The sequence below is a fragment of the Juglans regia genome, chromosome 9 (genome assembly GCF_001411555.2).
Source record: "Juglans regia cultivar Chandler chromosome 9, Walnut 2.0, whole genome shotgun sequence".
Taxonomy (NCBI): Eukaryota; Viridiplantae; Streptophyta; class Magnoliopsida; order Fagales; family Juglandaceae; genus Juglans; species Juglans regia.
This window is the reverse complement of record NC_049909.1, coordinates 18,484,776-18,506,473: the sequence shown is the minus strand read 5'-3', so window position 1 is coordinate 18,506,473 and position 21,698 is coordinate 18,484,776. Positions and strand designations below refer to the sequence as shown.

At 33.9% G+C, this 21,698-nt stretch overlaps 1 protein-coding gene across 1 annotated transcript; it reads right to left on the bottom strand.

Annotated features, from left to right (window-relative positions):
• Positions 1-5,557: 5,557 nt before the first annotated feature.
• On the bottom strand, positions 5,558-9,444 carry LOC118349446 (probable lysophospholipase BODYGUARD 3). The gene is made up of 4 exons (XM_035693899.1): positions 8,520-9,444; positions 8,089-8,417; positions 7,755-7,954; positions 5,558-6,027 (listed from the first exon to the last, which is right to left on the bottom strand). Exons 1-4 carry the CDS (start codon positions 9,091-9,093, stop codon positions 5,703-5,705), a joined length of 1,428 nt encoding a protein of 475 aa, XP_035549792.1. The 5' UTR covers positions 9,094-9,444; the 3' UTR covers positions 5,558-5,702.
• Positions 9,445-21,698: the final 12,254 nt, after the last annotated feature.

Genomic DNA, 21,698 nt, shown 5'->3' with positions numbered 1-21,698 from the left:
AACAATAAATGAAGGAACCTCAGGTAAACTATAAATTATCAACTTCTTGCATTTTTTTATGTTATAGTTATGAATATTTTCCAGATAACATGTGTGATCTTTTTTATGATCAGAGAAAAAATGTTAAAATATAAACTCTCATTTTTCTTGTTCATTGTGAATTGACAGGTAGCCAAGTAAAAATTAATTTATTATCATATATGTAAATTTGTCGAATATTACCATCTATTACATTTCATAACTATATTTTTTTACCGTATTTTACAAAATCGTGTCTAAAGCCCAAAGAGAAAAAAGAAAAGTTAGCCCAATTTACCCAGGCCTGAAGTCAGCCATAAAGCCCAACCACCCAAACTACAAAACGACGCCATTTTCAGCATAAAGTCTAATACTTCTCATCCCATTTGAAGAACGGTGCCGTTTGATTAAAATAAAATCTTAATTCTACATTCACCATTATAACTAAATCGTTATTCACATCTTACTTCATTTCGTCTATTCCAAGAGCAAAGCTTGTTGAATTCTTGTGTGAATAAGGACAACGAAGATCAGGAGCAAAACTCATTCAGTTACTTTGATACCTAGGTTGGAATGCTCAATGATTATAAAAGTTTCCTGTATACATTTTAAAGTTGTGACTTGTTTCTTGTAAGTCGTTGTATTATAATTATAAATATTATACAAATCCTGTGTATAATATGTATTGTAAATAAGAAAAAAATTCAAGAAATATAGACATAAATCTGTCCATTTATGGTTAAAATTTTTATATTATGGTTATCAGTATTTTGTACATAACATATATGATTTTTTTATGATAAGAAATAAAATCTTAAAATATAGATGGAACTTTATCATTGATATTTAAAATTAAGAAATTGTGTGAATTTAAATTATCATTTTGTTGTTCATTGTGGATTGACAAGTAACCAATTTTTCATATTTTTTCAATTGGGCACACGTGCAATGCACATGTTTGCCCTTACTAGTGTGTGTATATATATGTCATTTAACTTAAAAGTGGCTATAAACGTAAACAGTAATGAACAATGCTACATAAATGAACAGTGCTACATTGATGAACAATGCTACATGAACAGTATGAACAGTGCAACATGCATCTGTGTCCCTCTCTGCATCCTCACAGCAAAATCACTACACAAATCACAAAATTACCACATAAATCACCACAAAAAGCAACACACAAATCACAAAATGACCACATAAATCACAAAATCACCTCGCACGGGGAGAAACCCCTGGGTGCAGAGGAAGAGAGGGTTACGGGCTTCGACTTGTTGCAAGGGGAGAGAGAGAGGTCTGTCGGGACGAGATCGGTGTAGGGAAGGTTGTCAATGACTGGGCTTGGTGGTGGCGCGGTAGCGACAGCCGGTGGAGCTAGGAAGAGCCGAGGAGAAGAGAGATTGAGAGGGAGAAGGGCGTGCAGCTGGAGGGAGCCAGGAGAGAGAGGGAGGAGGGAAAAATGAGGGGAAAAGTTAGGGTTTTTAATTTTAAATCTCAACCCTACATATTCAATCTCCAGATTTAATCCAACAGTGGAGGTTAAACTAACTTAAAATAGATAATTAAAATATAAATTCAACTTTAATTTATAAAATACTAATATTTTATCATTAAATAAAAGATAGAGTTTTGTTAAATATTTTTAAGAGAGTAAAATTATATAAATAATTAGAGTTTTTAATCTAATTTAAATCTCATAATATTCTTAATTAACTAAAATCATTTAGATAAAATGATTTTCTACCATTATAATATTTTTAGAGTTTTCAAAATAGAAGAGACTTACTTTAATGATGAAAACATATGAGAGCAATATAGAAATAAAAGATTCTGTATTTTTTCAGTGCTCTCTGGGTCATTGAGTATTGACAAGGGGTGTAACGGATCTAATCCGGTCTGGTCCGGTCTGGTTTTGAACAAAATCTAGGACCGAACCGGTATGTACCGATTTTTCATTTTTCAAAACTGATTACGCCCTGGTTACCTTCTTAAACCAGTTTTACCGGTTTCTGGTCCGGTCCGGTCCGTTTTTTCGATTTTTTTAAAATGTAAAAAATATATAATAAAATGTTACTTCTTATGATAAAATATTATTAATAATTTAATATATATATTATGTTTAAAGCATATGATCAATTAAATTTTCAGTTTTAAGATTAAACTTTTATTTTATAAATTATAATAATATTATCATATATATAATTATATTAATAACATATGATCAAACAAATTACAAATATTCATATTTAATATTAACATTTTATATTATAATTTATAATATGAAATTATTTCATATATCATATATAATTATATATTATATATAAAAATTTAATATATTATTATATATTATATATAAAACTTATATATATATATATAAATATTTTGTATAATATATAAAATTAAATTTTATATATATATATATTTTCCAACCGGTCCAGTTTAGTCCGGTCCGGTTCCAGAAACTACAGAACCGAAACCGGACTAGTTATGGCCGGTTTTCGTAGTATAGGAACCGGTTATGGACTGGACCGGTTCAAAACAGGACCAACCGGTCCGGTCTGATTCAGTCCGGTCCGATTTTCCAGTTTTCTGATTTAAATTTACACCCTTAAGTATCGTGGTTGAATTCTGCACAATTCATATATTTTGCTAAGAAAACTATTGTTAAAATATCCAAAATCTTTTAATTTTCATATTACTCATATTACTATAACGTTTTGTTATCATTATTTAAAATTTATTTTCCTGCTCTGTGCATTAAATTATTAACTAATTAATTAAAAAAATATTATTTTTACACATCATATTATTTTTTTAAGCACATCATTTTCAATTAGACAAATGGGCAAACGTGCTTTGCACGTTATATAACTGCTAGTATATATATATTAGTGGCCGATTCATTGATCATAGTAGACATCAATAATTCTCGGAGGCAAAAAAATTGATGTTTTTTTATTATACTAGGTCAAAGTAACGTGCAAAGCACGTTTGTCTAGTTAGATTAAACAGTTATTTTACAAAAATAGTATATTTTTTTTATAAATTTTGTAAAAATAGTTGATGGCATATATAGTTTAGAAGACATTGCTTCAACTTTTATACAAGTAATATAATTAATAGAATATTACAAATGAACTTTAACAAACAAATTAACTACTACAATTAGTACTTTAACAGGATGATTGAGTTTGCATCATCAAGATGATGGTATTTAATGGCATGTTTTGGGTCAAATGAGATTTATTTCTCTTTTTTCCTATATATTTTGGCTTTGTATTATATTTTGCTAGATAACTATATAACCTCGTTGAGGATATTTCACTGTTGTGGTTCTGTTTATAAAATTTCGATACTTATGATTACTAAGTTGTGAAATTTATAATTTAGATAGTAAGATACTCCAATAATTTTATCTCATTTTATTTTATTGCAGTGCTTTAACCAAACGATCTTCAAAATGGTATGAAAAACTTTGAAAAGATATAAATATATATTAAAATATTTAAAAGTTTTAATTAATAATATTTCATTTTAAATGTTCAAAGAAATATATTCTGCACCTTGAAATTAGCATTTTTTTAATTAGAGTTATATATATATTTTTTTATTTTTTATGCTTTCCATGCAAAGCCATTATGTACACGCACGCACAATATATATTAATGCACAACAAGCCATTAATAGAGTTATATATATTGGCATTAACTTTAACGGAAAAACAAAAACGTTAAAATAAGAAATTTTGTCTCATACACAATTTATATATATAGATAGATATAAATCGACTAATGATAGATATAATTATTTACAAAAAGGAAAAACCTAGCTATCTGCCATGAGGTAGCTTTACGATAAGCATTTGGATGTAACCGTCATTTATTGTTTCAAAATTGATAGTTCTATTATACTATCATGATTGCAAATTGGCATTACGTACAATTGTATTAGTCAAAATTAGAAGAGTAATGTTAGATATAAGTTGTCTTAAATAAACAAGGTACATATATGTATTTTATAAAAGTTAGATCTCACTAATAAATAATAAATTTTTTTACACCATTTTTAAGTGGGACCTACTTTTTTATAAGGGATTATATATAGTTTGTCTATTTAAGATTTATACAAATCATTTCTCTAATCAGAAACAAAACCATAACAGGTTTTTAAGACACAAGTTCAACCCAATGTTCATGATGTTAATCTTAATGACCATCATCAAATTAACAATTTTTTTTTTTTATAAGCAAGCATAATTTCATAGATAAATTAAGTGATTACAAGATACTAGATTCAATAAGATAGGAGTCCCTAACAATCATTCCGAAACAAACAAATGCAATACAAGAGAAATAAAAAAGAGGGATCTGGAATAAAAAATTTGGTTCCCACCGCCGCTTGAAGCAGTTGTATAGTTTGATAAATAGACTATCAAACTACGACTAAAAATCACAGTAGAATGTTAATGTGTGCTGCATTTTATTGGTCTGGATTTGCTGAATGAAACTTTCACGATTACTTTATCTTGATTCTTGGTTAGAGAAAGCAGGAACATAAGAAAGTAACAATCAGAAGATGAGTCGATATGCCGACATAGGACCGTCACTTGCTATGGAGGTGCTTGTGGTTCACGCGCCACTCTTGGAAAGAAGGTAATAGTCGAATATAAGAGATTCGAAACAGCTGATCCCAATGGTGCCGCGCATGACAACAGCAGACTCTCTGGCCTAGTGTAGCGACGCATGAGTTTCACGTGCGGTGTGAGCTGCCGCGTGTGAGACATACACACCACTCTTTTGGACAGTTTTCTTCCACCTTTTGACAGATAGGCAACTAAGGAGTTTACTGGTGGGATGCATGGCAATCGTAGGACGTCGATAGGCAACAGGCGCATCTTAATGCTATTAACAGAAAACTACAAAAAAATCGAAAAAAATTTATAGATAATTTCAATATTGGCCAAACAGAAAGAGAGAGGAAGTAGCTGAAGCTCCACCCGACTAGGCAGAAAGAAGGGATTTTAGATTACTTTGATAGTGAGAAAAAGAAAACTCTGGAGAGAGAAACGATAACATACGTCTCGAGTTTTTGTGAGGGCGCCCCATCATCAAATTAACAGCTGTAGTACAAGAATTTGACAACTCAAGTAATAATGGATAATATTTTTTCAATTCATGGGGACCAAAATGAGTCTGCACATTTAGAAAAGTTGAAGAAATTACAAACAACTATATATTATATATTTCATTTTCACTTAAATTGAATAGTATCCAATTAATATAAAATATGCGATCTTTAAATAATCTCCCTTATCGATCTTAGAAACACAATGATCACTAAAATATTTTATATTTTACCCTGAATGAAACAATATCTATTTGGAGCGAGAATAGAGAGCAACCTTATATGATCCTTTACATATCCACTTATATTCATGCATTGGATTTGGATGGAATTAACTAGGTCTGTTTGGATTTAGAGATGAGTTGAGATAATTTATAAATAGTAGAATAAAATATTATAGAATATTATTTTTTAATATTATTATTGTTTAGAAATTTAAAAAAGTTAAATTATTTATTATATTTTGTGTAAAAATTTAAAAATATTATAACGATGAGATGAGATAAGTTGATATGAATTTTGTATCCAAACGGGCTAGCTTTAAAGTCTTGATATTAATCACTTGACTTCCTCCATATTTCCTCCAGTTCTCTGGCAAAGGACTTTTGTCTTCCAACAACGATGGTAATATGGTCTTTCTTCTCGATCACTTTGACCCGGGCACGAGGGATTTTTGCTTGCAAATTGTAGCTGCATTCAACTGGAATAAGCTCATCGTCTTGTCCATGGAACACAGTAACGTCGCACTTGAGGTGTTCACGGACTGCATCCATGTATGCGTCAAGTTTGCTGGCGGTGCCGCAGAAGATGTTGTGCAGCGTATGCCATGCAGCGTTGTGCGTATGCAAGAAGAAACCCTCAAGCAAGAATGTCCTAATCCTGCGTAAAAGACAACATGAATAATAAGTAGATGTAGAAGAAGAGGCCGAGAAGAGAATAGTTAAGTTTATGATCATGCATGATGAAAGTAGATAAATGTCTTGTCCAAAGGATCAGGTTGGAATGAATTATATCGATCATGGCCAACAACGCGCGCGCGCACATTGAATGAAAATCCCGAGTAATTCAACATCAGTGACCCCATTGTCGGTTGTGACTAAAAAGACTGAACAATATTTGAGAAACATCTGCCCCTCGAAAAATTAAGATCCGGGCAATACTGTTTTCAGATTAAAAAATCTATTAATTATTTTTTTTTATCATTTTTTTCATCATTTTATAATGTGATATTAAATAATAAATTTATAAATAAAATATAATAAATAATTTATAATCATCTAATATTATATTTTATATGATGAGAATAATAAAAATAAAAATAAAAATGATAAGTTGTATTACTGTTTCAGATTTCCCTATATATCCCTTTCTACTTTAGAATACTAACGTACAGCAGGCACGTATACGTTGCACTTTCGGTGGAATATGATTAATTCATAAAGAAAATAGTATATCCTACTAATATTGGAAAACATCACATCAATACAATGTGATAAAATTAATGTGATCATTAATTCCAACTCATTTACAACCGAAATATATAAGAAAATTTTTATTTATAAGTCGGTGCGGATAAAGCATGCATCATGTTATAATTTAATGGGACTTTCCTTCATCAAAATACTGATTCCCTTAGTCAGTAAAAAGATATTGGGATTTGAGTTAAATACTCAATTGACCTTATAATCATGATACGATCGAAGAATATATATAAAAAAAAAAAAATAGTTGTAATTTTTTATTTGCATTCAAAATTCATCTTAATTTATCATTGTAATTTTTTTAAATTTTTATATAAAATATAATAAATAATTTAATTTTTATTTTATTATTTACAAACTATCTCAATCTATTTCAACACATCTCTATATCCCATCCACGAGAGCACTGAATGCGAAACGACCAAAGCCATCACTATCTATACAAGACTTTGGTATAATATTGGTACTACTAATCTGACCGCCACAATGTTGAACGACTGATAAAAAACTGAGCGTACTGGGACTTTTCTAATTATACCTTTTAAAAAGTCTTTTATAGCCCCGTTTGATACATATTTCTTTTTCGTCGAATATTGTACGTATTTTGAATTAATTGGGTTTCATGTGGATACACAATGGGGAAAAGAGAAAAAAAACTCATAATTTTGCATGACAAGTTAAAATTTTAATTCCAAAATTAAGCTAAGATCCGTACGTGATACATATTGTAATTATGGGAGTAATTAATTGTAAGGGGACGGAATCATAGAAGATAATTAATTTCATCCAAATTATATAATCATCATGAATATGGCCCACAACTTTATAGTATTAATTCATGACGATGATCATCTTCTAGTCTTTTCAATTTGATTTTTTTCTAGCTATATCATGATCAAACGGTGGAGGTTTTGTGTTTGAATTTTGAACCAAAAAAAAATATCCAAATAATAAAAAGAAGAAGAAAGTTGGTATAATTATATTACTCGTTAAAATCTTATATATACATGCAAATAAATATCAGGAAATTAAAACCTTGTAGGTCATGAAAAAGGGGTATATCCATTAATATGACATTTATAGTCTATGGTGGTAGATAATGGAGTTGATCAATTGCGTACGTACCTGTTTCTAGTGACGAGTTTGGTGAGAAATTCCCACAGTCGATGGTTCTTGCAAATGAGCAAACAAATCGTCCGGGAAATGTGCTCGTACCAGCATGCAATTGACGCTCCAAAAGCAATCGGCGGCCAGACACACCTCGGAGCTACCCTTCTCATCACATATTGCGTACTTTGTTCACCCTTTGGCACCGCATAATATGGCTGCATCATGTATGCGAGGTTATCTCAAAAAAACAGTCAAGCAAACAAAATAAAGCAATTATAAATATGCTGTGATGCTTGGTTTATATGAATATTGGTGGTGTAGATAGATTATTGGACAAAAGGAAACTTACTGGTGCGATAAGGGTTAGAGATTTAACATATCCAGGGTGCTTAACTGCGAGAGCCAGAGCCAAAATGCAACCTAAAGAATGAGCCACAATATGGAGGGATTTGACTTTGTTTGGTTCGAGAACGGACCGTTCAATCATGTCTAAATGCTCTCTGAGCGTGTAAAGGGAGTCTGTTGGCTTAGGACTCCTTCCAAACCCAAGCAGATCAATGGCAAACAAGCGATAAGTTGACTTGGCTGCACTTGAGAAATTTGGAAATAATGTTTCCGTCCAAAATGCCGAAGTTGAAATGAAGCCATGAATGAACAAGACATCTTCTCGTGCTTTGTCTGACGTATTCATAAATACATGAGTACAAGAGCATTTGAGCTTAAAATGTTTAAGGAGTTAGTAATAATAATAAATGAAGAAATTGGGTTCAAGTAACTAACCCTTGGGTCCTTCGGCTTGAACAAAAAGAGTTTCTTTGCTAGACGAGGTCCACGAAGTGCAAATTTTACAATTACAGTCGGACCACCTCGGAATGGGATGCAATTGCTGTCTTCCAAACTTTCCTTGTAGCATTTCAGCAATGGTGGAGTTAACCTTGAATGTTGAGCGCACCGTGCCGTTCTTGATCTTCTCACAAGATTGTACATTAAATGTCCTGTCCTCCTTGAACCGTTTGAGCTCGGATACAGTGAAGTTCGAGACCTCGGACACCAGAGAAGGACGTGTATAGAGTGTGTCTGAGATCTCGTCCAGTTGTAGTTTGCTGGAACAAAGGCAAACAATCTTGGATTCGTCTCGTTCGGAGACCAATAACATTTTGCCACTACTAGTGATGGCTTCTTTGCCGGAGCAGCAGTAACATGGCTTCCATTCGTCTTCAATGAAGAAATCAACTAACTTGTAAACAAAACAAAGAAGGAAATCAACAAGATCTAGCACAGAGAAGACAATGAAGCTCACAGCCTTGTTTGTAACTCTCCCAGTCAGTACTAAAACCGATTTGGTTTTGCCCATGACAGCAATAGAATATTTCACAAGTCCACGAAATACAGAACCCGATGGTGGAATAGCCGCCGGCCGAGAGAGGACCGGAGAGAGCGAGATTGAGGGAATCACAATGAAAATGTGAATAAGACACGCATTGGCTTTATAAGATTTCAGAGAATCATTGGAAGGTACGTACCAACAGGCTCAGTACTGTACATATATAACTAGTATCTCTCTCTCTCTGATCTCCTCTCTTGACAAGTAAATCCTATGCTACCAAAAGGAGAGAGTCAAGCTAATGAAAAGTAGTACTCCCATGCATGATGTTTCACGTCGTGTAAGGAAAACTTAAATATGAGAGAGAGAGATCAGAGAGTTTCTTTTCCTCTCTCTCCTGTAGGGAACGAGTGAAAGAGATGCATATATAAGAATATCGGGGGGTATTTCATTTAACATGGTTTGCTGGCAAAGCAAAAGGGTTAGGTGGTAGTTGAACCCCCAGAAGGAGAAACAAATTCTGCTCAGCAAGCATGTACGTAGCTTCTTCTTCCAATACAATCTAGTTTGTAGTTATAAAAGATACAGACGTTTCTTCTCTCTTCAAACCCAACAAAAGGAAATTAAGGACGGACCTAATTTCTTGCTCGTAAAAAAAATTAATACTATTTATCGAATTCTTATGTTATTTGTAATATGTGATATATTTATTATCATTAAATAATAATAAAAAATATATAATAAGTAATTATTTAATGATAATAAATATATTACTTCTTATTAAATAAAATAATAATTGCTGTATAAATTTTTTTTTTTTTATTTTTCTCGTCCACTACGTTAGCCGCCTATTCTTAATTAGCAGTACATAGCCTATTTATTGCAGCCCACGTTAGCTGGGGCTGGGCACATCAGTCCCATCTCCCTGTACACATAGTCAAGGTTTAAACTTACTAGAATTAATAATGCTGGCTACAAACTTAAGTGTACAAGCATGCTTGTATTTGTAAAAAGGTGAATTCTATTATAATAAAATGATTTTTATCAACACCTTTTTTTAATGTATGGTGCAGGGCAGAATTCTCTCTCTCTCTGTCTCTCTTCTTTTTTTTTTTTTTTTACGTAAAATTTATATATTTAAAATTTGTAAAAATCAAGTGAATAATAGTGCAAAGGTAATAAAAAATAAAAAAAATATATTAAATAATAATAAAATAATAATAGAATATTTTGAAAATACCTCAAATATTCTTAATATACAAATGAAAGATTGTAGTTGAGATAAACGTACACCGAATTCGATTCATAAGTGATGGGAAAGGAAAGATTGGCAGATGCTGGAGGTTTGGGATGGGGTAATTGCAATAAATCAAAGCATATATATCTAATATCATGTCTGAGGATAGAACACAATTTTGGCTGACATTATACATTCATGGTCTCATTCATTTTCATAAAATTTCTCAATTCATCTTATTTTATCTTATTTAATTATTATAATTTTTTTAAATTTACACAAAAAATAAAATAAATAATTCAAATTTTTGAAATTTCAAAACAAAATTAATATTAAAAACATATTTTATAATAATATTTTATTCAACTTTTAATTTTTAATTTATATCATATAATCTCATCTGCAAACAAAAAAACCTAAATTCCCATACACACCTTTTATTTTCTTTTTGGGTTTTTTTTTCAAATATGAATTAATCATTAATACGTTTGGATGACATGATTATTTTTTTGGATAAAGATGACATGATTTTGATGTGCAGTTTAAATGCAAATTAGCCTGAATTAATTAATTTGTTGGTTTATCGACAAAGTCTGCGCGCGTCAACAATATTTGAACTACCCACTAGAAATCCGTCACTGCACAGGCGCTATTTGGAAATTAAAATCTTATAATCTTACGTCTTGGTAATTGATTATGCAATATATTAATTAATTTCTAATGGCACCACATGACATTAATATTCTGATGCCATATATATATATATAGTATTTAATTTCTTCGTTTAAATATATATATACAAGACACTACTTTCGTGAAGTCATAAAATCACTAAAAATTTACAAAATGTGCTAATTTATTACTGAATCCTGCATGCCAAACAAATATTAAAAAATAAGTACGAGTAATACTACATACAGTCGTGAAGTGCGCAGGTATCGTGCAGTCGTTTTAAAAAAGAGTAGAATCTACTATTAAAAAATTAATTTCTTTTCATGTAGATTCTATATTTATTCATTTTTTTTAAAACGACTACACGACACTTACACACTCATGATTAAAAATATCATATTTCATATATATAAATATATATATACACGATAAGTATAAAAAGAGTTTATAACATCAACTGCATTGGGCCCTTTAAATTAATGTATTTTATATACTTTCCAATGTTCCCATCAAGCTTGCTGGCTCGATCATTCAGGAGCCCACCTAGATCATGAAGAATTCCTAATATTGCGGTTATGGGTCATATTTATGTCATAGACATAAGTGTCCTAGCCAGAAGACTTGCTCACATTTGTTCTTACCTGCTTTTGTCAGGACATCCGAATTGTCTTAATTATTTCTCAATTAGCCTGCATCCAATTTTAAATAAGTTAAATTTATATTTCCTAAAGTTTGAATTCTAGAGTTTAGAGTACAAGAAAAACCTGACACATAAAATGTCTTATAATATTTATAGTTATTTGAGTGAATATCTCGTGTAGCATTTAATATACTCAATAAATAAATTTGTTAATCATCATCTTTACACACTATACATCATATTTTATTTATTTATTTATTTTTAAATTTTTTTTATAATTTTATTCTTTCTAAATTTATTAAATTATTATACTCATCATCAATATATCACATATTTAATTAAAAAAAATACATTGTGTGATGTATGAAGATGATAAATATATTTTTTTTTCTCAATAAATGACACAATATCCACTTCATTTATGTACGTATCTCGCTTGCTCTAAATCTCAAAATAAATTTTATTTTTACAACCTCCTTGCATATATCTTGCCTAGTCTTTCTTTAACTTCATCTCGTTTAATTAGAGAATTTTCCGTCATCAACTCACCAGCTCTTTATCGCGCCCATTAATGGTGAAAATTTTATTAAAATTCTATATCTTAATTGGTTTAGACTAGTGCAAATATTATTATTTAATTAACTAGTTATAGTAAGACAACAATACTTCTAAATTTAGTCATAGTGGGATACAAATATTTTTAGATTTTATGATGACTAGAAATCTATAAATAACATTAATTAAAAGATTCTTACCTACAATATTATTGTACCTCTAGCTATCATGAGACATTTGGAGGTAAAATATTTAGGATGATCATTCTCGCATAATCAAATTAAATTCTTCATCAAATTGAGATAAATGGAGATATATTTTCTAATTGTTGTTACTATAATATCGTGTATCATAGAAAATCAAATACCCTTATATTTATTAATATTTCATGTTAAAATATTTAACAATCTCCTCTCGCATGCATAATGACATATGTTCTGTCTAGGTGTGACAGAATATATATATATATATCGTTGTTTGTAAGTATGTGCTAGCTGGGAATCCTAGGACTGATTTCCTTTACAAAATCATTTGATTTTCTTCTTAATTAAGAAGGCAATCTTCTCTCGAACCACTGGGTCCTTTGAATTAAGCAGCAAGCACCGGCCGTCCATATTTAACTTTCCCGACCACATTTAAAGCCCAACGGCAACGCGCGTTATATTTATAACAGACAAATTAGGTCGATTCTAGCTACGGTTTCCGATACAGGAAATAGAATTAGGAAGAATTAACTTCCAACAGAAGTCAACCCCCCCGTCCACACTCTGTTATCTTTTGCCAGCTCCTCCGAGTCTGATCTATAAGATAATAGAGTTGACCACTGCTCCCTCCCACCGCTATTTTATTCTGTTTTTCAACTTCCACCAACATATGAATTAAGAAACGGTAGCTAGCAGCTAGCTAGGTTGATGGTCCAGCTCCAGTTTTTGTTAATTTCAATCACCGTTTGTCTTGATAGAGCTGTCTCTGTGACAGATAACTAGATTCGAGTACCCAATACAATGTTTTAAAAACAACAGAAATCATAGTACCGAGTTCCTTTATGGTACGAAAGAAACGTTTCCACGTAAAAGTTAGATTAGTTTATTTTCACAACTCTTCACAATTTATTTTATTTAATTATTATAATTTTTTTAAATTTTTATATAAAATAAAATAAATAATTCAATTTATTTAAATTCTAAAAACAAAAATAACATTAAAAAAAATATTCTAATAATATTTTATTTAATTCTTAATTTTAATTTTAACCTATCTCATATTATCTGTAAAAATAAAAGAGACCTTAAACCACACAGGCCCTCAATATCGTATCTTTCTATCCTCCATTTGATACTCATTAGGTTTATGTTGGCGTACATGGGTTTCGGCCCAGTACATGATAAAACCTCGGCCTTGTTTTTACTTGGGCCTATCCTAGCTTACTCAATTGGATCTATACACACAATCTGTTGAGTCTTGAGGCCCAATTTCCGAAGGACATTGTTGAGCGCTAGACATTTTCCCTCAGTCCCGAATCCCTACCACCAAAAAACTATTCGGTGCTGCTACATCCACCGAGGGGTGCCACCGAGAACCAAATGGATAAATTCTTTTTTATTTTTTAAAAATATTTTTAAATTCTTTAAGCATTTTTTTAAAAATTAAAAAATTAATTAAAAATATTTCTTTAATTATTAAGTAAAAAAACAAACTAATCGTTGGCTTTTCTCGGTGATATTCCTAGGTGAGAATATCATTTTCCTTTTTGTCTTGTATGTGTGTTGTTATAAAAATGAATGAATGAGATAAATTTTTATGAGCTAATTAATAGATATCGAGAGTTCATTTTTAACATGATATATCTAGTAAAAGAATTTAAACTCAACTTATTATAGATACTCTTGTGAAAATGGCTTCAATTTTTCATATGGTCTGCTGAAAATAATATCTAATCAATAATTTGATTTAATACTAATTTATTATATAATTATCAAATCAACTTATTTGATTTTCATAATTATCAAATCAAAAGATTTGGTTTTCAAATATATTTACCTTATTCATCCCAACGTAATTTTCTATAAATAAGAATAAAAACTCTAATCAACTTCCGGTTCATAAAAATACACAACATACTTGAGCAAGAGAACCAGACCAGTCAACCACATCAGGGTCGAATGAAGCCCCTCCCTCAACCCGACACTTCCCTTTCTCCCCTCCTTCAAATCCCTTTGTCCCCCTCTTGAAATCCTCAGGAAAATCCTCCCAATGAACATGTTAGGGACATCGATCTAGTCCCTAAACATTAGGGGTCTGCGACTCGCCTTATCCTTGTGTTGATTGAATGTGTCCTGCTAACTTGTTTGGCCTTGAACCAATAATGGCAATGTATGGTTCCTAGATTGATAAATGTATGTTGTTAGTGGTGAAATGATGATGATGGTGAGTTTGGATGATCTAAGTGATGATTTGGTGTGTTTGATGCAATGTGAAACGGCTTAAAGGTTGTCCTTGATGTTGGCACCACTTGGATGGTGCTTAGGGTTGGTAAGGTGGAGTTAGACTAGGGTTTTGGATGGTTGCTAAGGAGGATTTCGAAATTGGGATGAGGTGGCTTAGGGTTGGTGTGCAGGATAAGTTGCTAGGGCTTGAAAAGATAATTGAATGAGTCTAGAGTTATTCTTTGAGTTTAGGGATTGGCTAAGGTAAGATGAGGAAAGTCTTTGATGGGATTGAGTGATTCTAAAGATGCTCCTATAATTAAGAGATTGGAAATGGAAGATAGGATTTGGATTATGGTAAGAGGATGGGGATCCTTGGTAGGATTTGGAAAGATGGAGATGAGTGAGCTACAAATCACGATTCCTAAATTGTAGGAATTAGTATAGGGATTGATTGGGTTTTGGTCTTGGAAATTGTTGACTTGAGTGATTCTAGGAAACGAGTGATTTGAGGGATTGAGTGATTTTAGTGATTGGATTTAGAAGATGAGACGAATAATCTTAAAAGGTAGAAATTACCTTACTGGACTCTAGGGTTTCGGCTAGGGCTTAGTTGGATGAGGGAATGCTAACTTTAGAAAGTGGGGATTATGGGAAATATAAGATTTGAAGGATGGGGGTATAAGATATGTTTGATAGACAAGAAAATGTAAGAAAATATATGAACGAGCAAAACAATATAAGAACAATAATGTATTTTTGAATAGAGAATAAAAAATATGCAAAAGATTGATAAATGGATTATATGAATAGATTGAATGGAAAATAAACAAGAAATTGATAAAATGAATCATGGGCATGGCTGGCGTGGCTGCTGGCATGGCCAAGGCAAGGTGCTTGGGCTTTGGGCTGCGCGGGGCTACTGCATGCCTTGGTCAAGTCCCTAAACACTATGTTGTCCACGCCTTGGGTTCTCCTTGTGTTGACCGAATGCCTAATCATCTCTTGCTTGGTTATTGCGCAATAATGGCGATGATGACAATTTTGGTGAAGTGAGGTTAAGTGTTTAGGTTTGGTTTGGTGTATGGGAATGATGGAATAGATGAAAAGTAAAGGAACTCCAATGCATGAAAGGGGCGCATGGCTATAATAGGGGCACTAGGGTTGGTGCCACTTTGGTGTATGGAATTAGGGTTTGGAGTATGGTATGGCTAGGGTTGGTGAGATCTTTAGGGATTGGCTTGATTGGATAATTGAGAGATTTAAGGGATGTTCCTAAAATCTAGGATCTCAACATGGGAAGTGTATGGCCGGTTATATGGATGGATATGGAATGAAATTAGTGTTCCTAAAGTTTAGGAACACTAATATGGTAAGTAGGGTTTCGGCTAGAGCAAGTAAAGTATGGAAAGAATGGTGGTAACCGAATATGGTAAGTGAATTTCGGCTAGGGCAAAATGGATGGAAGAAGGAATTTATGGAAAATATGAATAGTAAGACAAACACAAGTGTTGGTTGAAATATGGTGTATGGATGGATCAAATGAAGAAATGGAATGGATGAACACAATGAACACACTATGAACACTCAAGAACTTGAATGAACAAAAGATAAATAATCAACTATGATTCACGAATTGCACAAAGTTGAAAGAAAATCTCATACTTTGATAACTTGAATCACACATATTCAATGAATTGTAAGGTAGTGATCATCTTTTTGGGATTCACGAATTACACCCAAAATGCCCAAGTGCAAAGGCATCGAATTATGATCTCTTAAACAAATAATCTTCTTCTAAGGTAATTGCCAAAAGATGTAAAGAAAATGACCAAGGGTCCTATCTATAAAGGTTACAAAGCGGAAACTCCTAAAAGGTCCATTGGAAAATAATTAAATAACTAAAATAAGAAATAACTAAAAAACAATAAGATAGTAGTGGACGGGCCATAGTGACTCATGGCGGCACGGCATGGTGCAGTGCATGGCTTGTTGGTGGGCACGACATGAGGTCGTGCATGGCTGGTTGATGGGCATGGCAAGATGCCACGCATAGGCTTGCTGGATGGCACGGCAGGTCGCCGTGCATGGCCTGTTGATGGGCATGGCAGGGTGCCACGCATAGGCTTGCTGGATGGCATGACACAGTGCCATGCATGGCTACTGCATGGCCTATGAAGGTGGCCTGGGCGTTGATTCTACACGGCCCAGACTGGAGGCCTCGGCATTGGTGTTGCAAGGCATGGGTTGGAGCTATGCACTGGATGGCATGCCACTAACCTCACTAAGAGGGCTGCATGGTTGGTAGCTTGGTTGTCAGCCACAAAACATGAGATTTTGACAGAACACCCCCTCACGCCATCACCCCTCGGCAGAGCCATCGTCACCCTCATTTTCACTCCTTTCTCCCCTCCCTTATATCCCTTTCTCCCTTTCTCGAAACCCTCAAGAAAATCATCCCAGCGAACACCCTTATTTTTCATTACTCCTCCCGTCTTCACCCTTTCTATTAGGCGGTGAGATAAGATGAAGAACATGACGAAAATGAGGGCTCCAACGGGGAGTAAGTAGACGATCGTAGATGGGTGGAACTGTGAGGGCTTGTCCTTTTTTCCACGCATTTGTCATGAAAGATAAATTCAAGGCTTTTCCAAGAAATTTTGAAGCTTTAACGAAAAAGTAAGACAATTTTTAACCTGTCAAAAATAAAAGAGACCTTAAACCACACAGGCCCTCAATATCGTATCTTTCTATCCTCCATTTGATACTCATTAGGTTTATGTTGGCGTACATGGGTTTCGGCCCAGTACATGATAAAACCTCGGCCTTGTTTTTACTTGGGCCTATCCTAGCTTACTCAATTGGATCTATACACACGATCTGTTGAGTCTTGAGGCCCAATTTCCGAAGGACATTGTTGAGCGCTAGACATTTTCCCTCAGTCCCGAATCCCTACCACCAAAAAACTATTCGGTGCTGCTACATCCACCGAGGGGTGCCACCGAGAACCAAATGGATAAATTCTTTTTTATTTTTTAAAAATATTTTTAAATTCTTTAAGCATTTTTTTAAAAATTAAAAAATTAATTAAAAATATTTCTTTAATTATTAAGTAAAAAAACAAACTAATCGTTGGCTTTTCTCGGTGATATTCCTAGGTGAGAATATCATTTTCCTTTTTTTCTTGTATGTGTGTTGTTATAAAAATGAATGAATGAGATAAATTTTTATGAGCTAATTAATAGATATCGAGAGTTCATTTTTAACATGATATATCTAGTAAAAGAATTTAAACTCAACTTATTATAGATACTCTTGTGAAAATGGCTTCAATTTTACATATGGTCTGCTGAAAATAATATCTAATCAATAATTTGATTTAATACTAATTTGTTATATAATTATCAAATCAACTTATTTGATTTTCATAATTATCAAATCAAAAGATTTGGTTTTCAAATATATTTACCTTATTCATCCCAACGTAATTTTCTATAAATAAGAATAAAAACTCTACTCAACTTCCGGTTCATAAAAATACACAACATACTTGAGCAAGAGAACCAGACCAGTCAACCACATCAGGGTCGAATGAAGCCCCTCCTTCAACCCGACACTTCCCTTTCTCCCCTCCTTCAAATCCCTTTGTCCCCCTCTTGAAATCCTCAGGAAAATCCTCCCAATGAACATGTTAGGGACATCGATCTAGTCCCTAAACATTAGGGGTCTGCGACTCGCCTTATCCTTGTGTTGATTGAATGTGTCCTGCTAACTTGTTTGGCCTTGAACCAATAATGGCAATGTATGGTTCCTAGATTGATAAATGTATGTTGTTAGTGGTGAAATGATGATGATGGTGAGTTTGGATGATCTAAGTGATGATTTGGTGTGTTTGATGCAATGTGAAACGGCTTGAAGGTTGCCCTTGATGTTGGCACCACTTGGATGGTGCTTAGGGTTGGTAAGGTGGAGTTAGACTAGGGTTTTGGATGGTTGCTAAGGAGGATTTCGAAATTGGGATGAGGTGGCTTAGGGTTGGTGTGTAGGATAAGTTGCTAGGGCTTGAAAAGATAATTGAATGAGTCTAGAGTTATTCTTTGAGTTTAGGGATTGGCTAAGGTAAGATGAGGAAGGTCTTTGATGGGATTGAGTGATTCTAAAGATGCTCCTATAATTAAGAGATTGGAAATGGAAGATAGGATTTGGATTATGGTAAGAGGATGGAGATCCTTGGTAGGATTTGGAAAGATGGAGATGAGTGAGCTACAAATCACGATTCCTAAATTGTAGGAATTAGTATAGGGATTGATTGGGTTTTGGTCTTGGAAATTGTTGACTTGAGTGATTCTAGGAAACGAGTGATTTGAGGGATTGAGTGATTTTAGTGATTGGATTTAGAAGATGAGACGAATAATCTTAAAAGGTAGAAATTACCTTACTGGACTCTAGGGTTTCGGCTAGGGCTTAGTTGGATGAGGGAATGCTAACTTTAGAAAGTGGGGATTATGGGAAATATAAGATTTGAAGGATGGAGGTATAAGATATGTTTGATAGACAAGAAAATGTAAGAAAATATATGAACGAGCAAAACAATATAAGAACAATAATGTATTTTTGAATAGAGAATAAAAAATATGCAAAAGATTGATAAATGGATGATATGAATAGATTGAATGGAAAATAAACAAGAAATTGATAAAATGAATCATGGGCATGGTTGGCGTGGCTGCTGGCATGGCCAAGGCAAGGTGCTTGGGCTTTGGGCTGCGCGGGGCTACTGCATGCCTTGGTCAAGTCCCTAAACATTATGTTGTCCACGCCTTGGGTTCTCCTTGTGTTGACCGAATGCCTAATCATCTCTTGCTTGGTTATTGCGCAATAATGGCGATGATGACAATTTTGGTGAAGTGAGGTTAAGTGTTTAGGGTTGGTTTGGTGTATGGGAATGATGGAATAGATGAAAAGTAAAGGAACTCCAATGCATGAAAGGGGCGCATGGCTATAATAGGGGCACTAGGGTTGGTGCCACTTTGGTGTATGGAATTAGGGTTTGGAGTATGGTATGGCTAGGGTTGGTGAGATCTTTGGGGATTGGCTTGATTGGATAATTGAGAGATTTAAGGGATGTTCCTAAAATCTAGGATCTCAACATGGGAAGTGTATGGCCGGTTAAATGGATGGATATGGAATGAAATTAGTGTTCCTAAAGTTTAGGAACACTAATATGGTAAGTAGGGTTTCGGCTAGAGCAAGTAAAGTATGGAAAGAATGGTGGTAACCGAATATGGTAAGTGAATTTTGGCTAGGGCAAAATGGATGGAAGAAGGAATTTATGGAAAATATGGATAGTAAGACAAACACAAGTGTTGGTTGAAATATGGTGTATGGATGGATCAAATGAAGAAATGGAATGGATGAACACAATGAACAAACTATGAACACTCAAGAACTTGAATGAACAAAAGATAAATAATCAACTATGATTCACGAATTGCACAAAGTTGAAAGAAAATCTCATACTTTGATAACTTGAATCACACATATTCAATGAATTGTAAGGTAGTGATCATCTTTTTGGGATTCACGAATTACACCCAAAATGCCCAAGTGCAAAGGCACCGAATTATGATCTCCTAAACAAATAATCTTCTTCTAGGGTAATTGCCAAAAGATGTAAAAAAAATGACCAAGGGTCCTATCTATAAAGGTTACAAAGCGGAAACTCCTAAAAGGTCCATTGGAAAATAATTAAATAAATAAAATAAGAAATAACTAAAAAACAATAAGATAGTAGTGGACGGGCCATGGTGACTCATGGTGGCACGGCATGGTGCAGTGCATGGCTTGTTGGTGGGCACGACATGAGGTCGTGCATGGCTGGTTGATGGGCATGGCAAGATGCCACGCATAGGCTTGCTGGATGGCACGGCAGGTCGCCGTGCATGGCCTGTTGATGGGCATGGCAGGGTGCCACGCATAGGCTTGCTAGATGGCATGACACAGTGCCATGCATGGCTACTGCATGGCCTATGAAGGTGGCCTGGGCGTTGATTCTACACGGCCCAGACTGGAGGCCTGGGCATTGGTGTTGCAAAGCATGGGTTGGAACTATGCACTGGATGGCATGCCACTAACCTCACTAACAGGGCTGCATGGTTGGTGGCTTGGTTGTCAGCCACAAAACATGAGATTTTGACAGAACACCCCCTCACGCCATCACCCCTCGGCAGAGCCATCGTCACCCTCATTTTCACTCCTTTCTCCCCTCCCTTAGATCCCTTTCTCCCCTTCTCGAAACCCTCAAGAAAATCATCCCAGCTTATTTTTCATCACTCCTCCCGTCTTCACCTTTTCTATTAGGCGGTGAGATAAGATGAAGAACATGACGAAAATGAGGGCTCCAACGGGGAGTAAGTAGACGATTGTAGATGGGTGGAACTGTGAGGGCTTGTCCTTTTTTCCACGCATTTGCCATGAAAGATAAATTCAAGGGTTTTCCAAGAAATTTTGAAGCTTTAACGAAAAAGTAAGACAATTTTTTTTTTTCTGTTGTTTTTGTTTTCTCTAAGAGGTGTGGGTTGAGAGCTGTGGAGGTAACGAGGGAATGTGAAGCAGAAAACACGATTTTTCCCAGAAATCGTGGGATTTACAAGAAAGAGAGAGAGAGTATTCACATCAAAAAAATTATCTTTTTAACAATAAACCATATTTTTAAAAAAATGGGAGTGCGAATTTACCCATTGTAGCAATACTTCTTAGGAAAAATGTGGGATTAGATGATCTGCGATAAAGTGGGGGATGAGTGTTTTATTGCTTTTGCTAGCTGTGTCGGTGGAGCACACGGTGCGCCAGAAGTAGATAACCACCTGTAAAAGGGTTGGGGGTGATGACCACAAGGGGAGGGAATTCACTTGTTTTACAGTACTCTTTTGTGAATTTTCGGTCTCTTCTACGAAGTTAATTTTATCCACAAATTCAAATGAATTTACTTTTTCAAGTACTAGGTTGAAAAGAAGAAGGAAAAAAAAAGAAGGAATATACAAACCATTTTTTTTTTTTTATACAGAAAATAATACACATTAAGATGTCCTACAATTATCTATTC